The sequence below is a fragment of the Pteropus alecto genome, unplaced genomic scaffold, assembly GCF_000325575.1.
Source record: "Pteropus alecto unplaced genomic scaffold, ASM32557v1 scaffold44, whole genome shotgun sequence".
Classification (NCBI taxonomy): domain Eukaryota; kingdom Metazoa; phylum Chordata; class Mammalia; order Chiroptera; family Pteropodidae; genus Pteropus; species Pteropus alecto.
In genome coordinates this window covers 9,166,581-9,172,580 of record NW_006436812.1, presented here as the reverse complement: position 1 = coordinate 9,172,580, position 6,000 = coordinate 9,166,581, and the positions used below count along the sequence as shown (strand labels likewise).

The 6,000-nt window shown below is 47.8% G+C and overlaps 1 protein-coding gene across 1 annotated transcript in view; it reads left to right on the top strand.

The window, feature by feature from the left end:
• BCL7C (BCL tumor suppressor 7C) overlaps nt 1–2,482 on the top strand; it is a 4,208-nt gene extending 1,726 nt beyond the window's left edge. The window contains exons 5-6 of the mRNA XM_006914143.1: nt 1,656–1,741; nt 2,287–2,482. Coding sequence (XP_006914205.1) covers nt 1,656–1,741; nt 2,287–2,412 — 212 coding nt within the window. The 3' untranslated portion in view covers nt 2,413–2,482. The remainder of the gene's footprint in view (nt 1–1,655; nt 1,742–2,286) is intronic.
• The last annotated feature ends 3,518 nt before the right edge of the window (nt 2,483–6,000 follow it).

The following is a 6,000-nucleotide window of genomic DNA, read 5'->3' as shown; positions in this document are numbered from 1 at the left end:
TTTTCATTTACATTTCCTGAGTGCCCCTTTTACAGCCCTAGCCTGGCTCAATCGATAAATCTGTAGATCGGCGGGCTGCTCTGGGCCAGGAGGTGGAGCAGCCGGAGACCTGTGGACACCATCCCTGGAGAGGAGCCTGCCCTTGTTAGTGGGTACAGCGACGCCCAGTGGTGCTCTGTGCTCTCGTGTCCAACCTTTTCTCCAAGCCAGGAGCTCTGGCCTAGACGGGGCTGCAGATAGAGCCCCAGCCCCAGCCCCAGCCCCAGCCCCAGCCCACCACCATGGCTGGCCGGACCATGCGGGCCGAGACCTGGAGCCCCGCTTCTTCCTGTATTACTGCCTCAGGAGGCCTTCCTGACTCCTGTGGAAGGTCACTGCCCTACCTCTCGTGACTTCTTTCTTTGACTTATTCGGACCTGTAGATAACTTATCACTGTCAGGGATTTTCATGGAAATTTAATTTTTTACTACCTAAGTGTCTTTCTCCCCTACTCCCACCTCATGTCAGCTTCCTGAATATTGGGCTTATAGTAATCTTGTTCACTACTGTATCTTCAGAGCACCATGGGACACATAGTATGTGCTCAATAAATATTTGTTGAGGAATGAATAACAGTGATAATCCTGAGTCACCAATAATAAGTGATAATAACACTTATTGAGCTCTTACTGTGTACCAAGTACTCTTCTTAGCACTTTATACATGTTTTATCTCATTTAAACCCCACTACGTCCTCTGAGGGTTATTATTACCGTTTATAGATGAGAAACTGAAACCCAGAGAAGTAAGTTGCCCAACAGCCAGTGAGCCAGTGTCTTGGGCGTGAGTCCTCCTCAGCTCCTCTTCCATATAGTCAATCCCCTGTCTGGTTAGTATCACCTCCCAGCATTGTCTCCCTCCCTCTCTCTCCCCATGCTCTGTCATCTGTCACCCTCACCTGGCTACAGCCTCCTCATAGGTCTCCTTTCCTCCTGTCACCTCCACACAGCTTCTACAGCAACCTTTTTCTAAAGTACAGGTTTGATGGGGTCATTTTCCTGCTCAAAGCTTTCAGTGGTTTCCTATGGCTTTCAGTTCCTCAGCTTGGCACTCATTGTATCCTTTTGGGAACACCATGACTTGGGCCTATGGACTGTGTCTAGATCGTGCCGCATACTTATGTATCTTTACTAATATAAAAGCAAAAACGCATTTATTGAGTACTCACTATGTGCCAGACACTGTGCTAAGGGCTTTACTTGTATTAATCTTGTAACTCACTTAATCTTCACAATAGTCTTATGTGGTAACTACTATAATTATCCACATTTTACGATGGGGAAACTGAGGCCCAGAGAAATTAAGTACTTGCTCAAGGTCAGGATTTGAACCCAGACAGTCCAATCCCAGAATCTGTGCTTGCTAAGCATATGATCCCTTTGCCTAAAATGTGCTCCACCTCCGCATTTGTCTACCTGGTCAAATCCTACTCGCCCATTGAGATCCTACCTAAAGGTCCTCCCTGTGTCTTCTTCCTGGGTTGCAGCCAGGTGCCCGGCTCCCTCCTTGGTGATCCCATAGCCTGGGGGCTTATGCGACTGGTGTTTGTTTCCCCCTGTCTATGCTGTGGCACAGAGCAGTTGCTCAGGGAATGTCTGTTAACTTGACGTTCCAGATTCCGGGGGCATAACTGCAGGTGGCACTGATGAACCCCCAATGCTGACCAAGGAGGAGCCTGTTCCAGAATTGCTGGAGGCTGAGGTGAGAGAGGCCAGAAGGCTGGACTCGGGTCTTGGAGGGAATGGGGGCTCTGAGGCAGCCAAAGGCTTGGGGGCTGCACTCCTGAAGTCCAGGTGGGAAACATAGACCACAGACACAGCTAAAGCTTAGAGCTGGGTTCTTGGAACTGAAAAGGAAGGGTGTTTTAGAAACAACGTCCTGTGGTCTGGAACGGGACTGATTTAAGACCATTAAAAGCCTGAAAAGATCATGATGCTCCTCCAAGTATTATTTTTTTAAATCCTAAAGTATACAATTAGCTTAAGAAAGTCCCCCACAGACTTCTGACTTTTCCCACAAGGACTACCTTGATGCATTTCCCAGAAATACCAAATGTCAACTTCTTTCCCCCCAAACAGTGTATTGTTTCTGGTGCCCTACTTAATCTGCATTCTGGGTTCCTGGCTCTGATCTAGACTCCTGGGTCCGGGAGGGAAGTGGAGTGAAGGCTTTGGAGAAGGCAGAGGTTAGGAGGCTGCACTCGTGGGCTTGGGTGGAGCTCATGCCTGTCCGCCCTTCCTCTCCAGGCCCCTGAAGCTTACCCAGTCTTTGAGCCAGTGCCACCTGTCCCCGAGACAGCCCAGGGTGACACAGAGGACTCGGAGGGCGCCCCCCCACTCAAGCGCATCTGCCCAAATGTCCCCGACCCCTGAGAAGCCGGCCTGCCTGTCCTGTTGCCCCAAGGGCCCCTTTAACTTTTTACAAATAAAGACCCTTTTGTAATTTTGTGTCATGTCATTTCCCCGTCAGGGCTTGGGAGGGTCTTTGGAGACAGTTTTGTCTCATACTCCATTTCTCAGATGATGTCACCGAAGCTGTAAGAGGACCTTCCTGTAGTCACACCATGAGTCAGACATGGAATAGGGGCTTGAGCCAGGACCCTGCCTCCCCAACACTCCCTCCACTTTGCCCTGTTCTTACCTTTGACCCTTCCTGACCTTTAGCCTCCTTCTCTGGGAATCCCAGGACCCCTCTTTTTCCTGCTCAGCCCTCCCCTGCACCCAGCAATTACCAAAGCTCTAGGCCCATGATTCCTATTCATACCTAGGAAAACAGAGGCCCAGAGACACTCTCGGGCCTGGGATGACTTGACTGCTTTCCCGCTCTCAGAAAGCACCGTGCCTCCCTACCTCTGCTTAGCCATCCCTCTACTGGAAGCCCTACCCATTCTTCTGGTTGAGACTTACTTGTCCCCAGCTCAGTCACCACCTCCTCCAGGAAGCCTTCCCTGACTCTAGGCACTGTCAGTTTCCCCTCTTTGGGGCACCCACAACCCCCAGTGCTTCTTTTCCTTTGTCTCGGCATTTATCAAGCTGTTTGGGATTGTTGGTTTGTATATCTGTCTTGTTCACTAGCCTGTGGGCTCCTGAGGGTAGAACTTGGTTCTCAGCCTTGCCTAGCACCATGCTGGATATAGAGCAGTCATAGAAACTGATGAATGAATGAATAAATGAATGGGCTGAGGCTATCTAGGAAGGCTTCTCTGAGGAGCTAGCACGTGAGCTGGGCTCTGAAACATGAACCTCAGTGTGGTAGATCTGAAGTCAAAAGTCCTGGTTCAAGTTCTGGCTGTGTTATTAGCTTTGTGACTTTACTCGGGTCATTTTCCCTCTCTGAGCCTTAGTTTGTTCATCTGAGCAATGGGGACAAGAACTAGGCCTAATCTGCCCCAGTGGGAACCTTCAAATAATGTAAGGCACCTTCACTGTGCTTACAAGAGAGTCAAGGTCAGGTATATTAGCCCTATTTTTATTTTTAACAAAGGAAGAGACTGAGGTTCAAAGAGAACCAAATTGGAACTTTATAGAACTATTGAAAAATTTAAGAGTGTTTCATGATAGCAGCTGCAGTAGTAATAGTTGAGCCAGGGCTGGCTGGGGAAGCCAGGTGTGCAGTGATGTGATGTATTCATTTTTTGTTGCTGCTGAAATAAAATACTGCAAATTTAGTGGCTTAAAATGGCACAAATTCATTATCTTTCTGTCTGGAGGTCAGAAGTCCAAAATCAGTCGCACTGGGCTAACATCAAGTTGTCTGAAGGTCTGGTTTCTTCCAGAGGCCTTGTAGGGGAGAATCTGTTTCCCTGCCTTTTTCAGTTTCTTCACTCTACATACATTCCTTGGCTTGTAGCTTCTCCTTCCATCTTCAAAACCAGCAGAGTAGCATCTTCTAAACTCTCGCTCTCTGCTTCCTTCGTCAAACATCTCTCTCTTGCCTCCCTTTTTTAAGGACCCTTGTGATTACATTGGGCCCACCTGGGTGATAATCTTCCCATCTCAAGATCCTTAATTTAGTCACATTTGCAAAATCTTGTTTGCCATGTCAAGTAACATAGTCCAGGTACTGGGGATTAGGGTGTGAACATTTTTGGAGGGTTATTATTCAGCCTCACTACTTGTAATAATTTCAGCCATTTTCTAGGTGTGTAGGTCATCTCATTATTCCCCTCAACCATCCCATGAGGTGATGAGAATGCTCTGTAAACTGTAAAGTGCCTTGTATGGGTTCGTAGTAGAGTATTATGGCCTAGAATTCAGTCTCTCGGTTTGAATCTCAGCATCTCACTCATTCACTGTGTTACCTTGAACCGGTGACTTAATCTGGCTGTGCCTCAGTTTTCTCATCTGTAAAATAAGTATAATAGTAACCAGCCTAGTGAGACTTTTGTGAGGATTAAATGAGGCAATCCATGGAGAGTGAGTGGCTTAGCACATAGTAAATGCTCGATAAGTGGCAGTTGTTCTTCCTATTACCCATTTTACAGATGAGATTACTAGAATGTGGGCCAGAGACTGCCTGTCAGTGAGACTGGGGAGGAAGAGTCCATTTCTGAGTAGACTTGAAAGGCTAAAGCTTGAGTTTTCCTTTATTCCTGTCCATCTCCTGGTCCCAGGCCCCAGCATCTGTCCCCTAGCCCAGGCCTGTGCACCCTCCCCCCCAACTTATGACCTGATTTAAAAGCTACCTTTTCCATAACCCCACCCCCGATCATCACTTTGCCATGCCCATTCCCACCCCCTCCCAATGTCCAAACTCTCTTTTTGGAAATTCTTCCACCCCTGGCTCTAGGGCCCTGGCCCCCACTGCTACCCCATTCTCTTCCCCTCTGTCACTCTCTCCTCTTCCTGATCCCTTGAATATCTCTTGCCCTGGCCTAGCTCTTCTCTTCATGAACACACTCCCTGACGGGTCCCATTGACTCCTTGAATGAATGGTTCCCAAGTCTCTGCCTCCAAGCCCTGCCTCCAGACTCAAAGAGCCAAATGCCTTCACATCTCCACTGTGATATCCCACAGACCCTCAGCCTCATCTTTCTCCTAACTTTTCCCCACTATCCCCTATACCCAAAATGGCCCCACAATCCTAGGAGTTGGTCAAGATGGGAGCACCCCAAAGTCAGTCAACGTCACATGTACCATCATGTCCTGTTAAGTCTCTGTCCTAAATAACCCTCCCCTCTGGCTCATTTCTCTAGGGCTGCACTGTTTTCTGGGTGCCTCCCTGTGGGTTTCCCTGTTTCGTTCTTGCTCATCCCCAGTCCATTCTCTACCCAGCAGCTGGGCAGTCTCAGAAACCTAAATCTGCCCATGATGCTGCCCTGGGTTAGAACCCTTTAGTTCTTATTACCTGCAAGACTGGAGCCCACACTCTGCCACTTCCACCCACCCCTGCACAGCTACTCTCTGAACTGCTTATAACCCCTCCCAAATGCACTCCACTGTTTCTCACCTCTAGGGCATTGCTCATTCAGTTTGCTCTGCTGGGAGGTTAAGTCACTTGTTCAAGGTAACACAGTGAATGAACGAGATACTGAGATTCAAATCCAAAGCCTGAATTCTAGGCCATAATACTCTACTACTAACCCATACAAGGCACTCTCATCTCCTCTTCATCTGGCAGATGCCTTCTTGTTTTTCAGACCTCTGCTTCCTGATGGGGTCTTCTCTCCTTTCCTGCCCCCTGCCCCATCCTTTGCCATTTTGTGGAGTGCTGGGTATTGCCTTGTGAGGGTCTGTGTTTGCTTCAGCACCGGACTTTGAGTTACACAAGGGCAGGGGAATTTCTTTATTCATAACAACATGTATTTATTGTGAGCTCTTTGCTGCTTGCTTTTCTAGGGATACAGTATAAACAAGATAGAAAAAATCCCTGCCTTCGTAGATCTTACTTTTGGTAAATTATATCATATGTAGGAAGTTATAACTACTTTTAAAAAACTTATAACTACTTTAAAAATATAA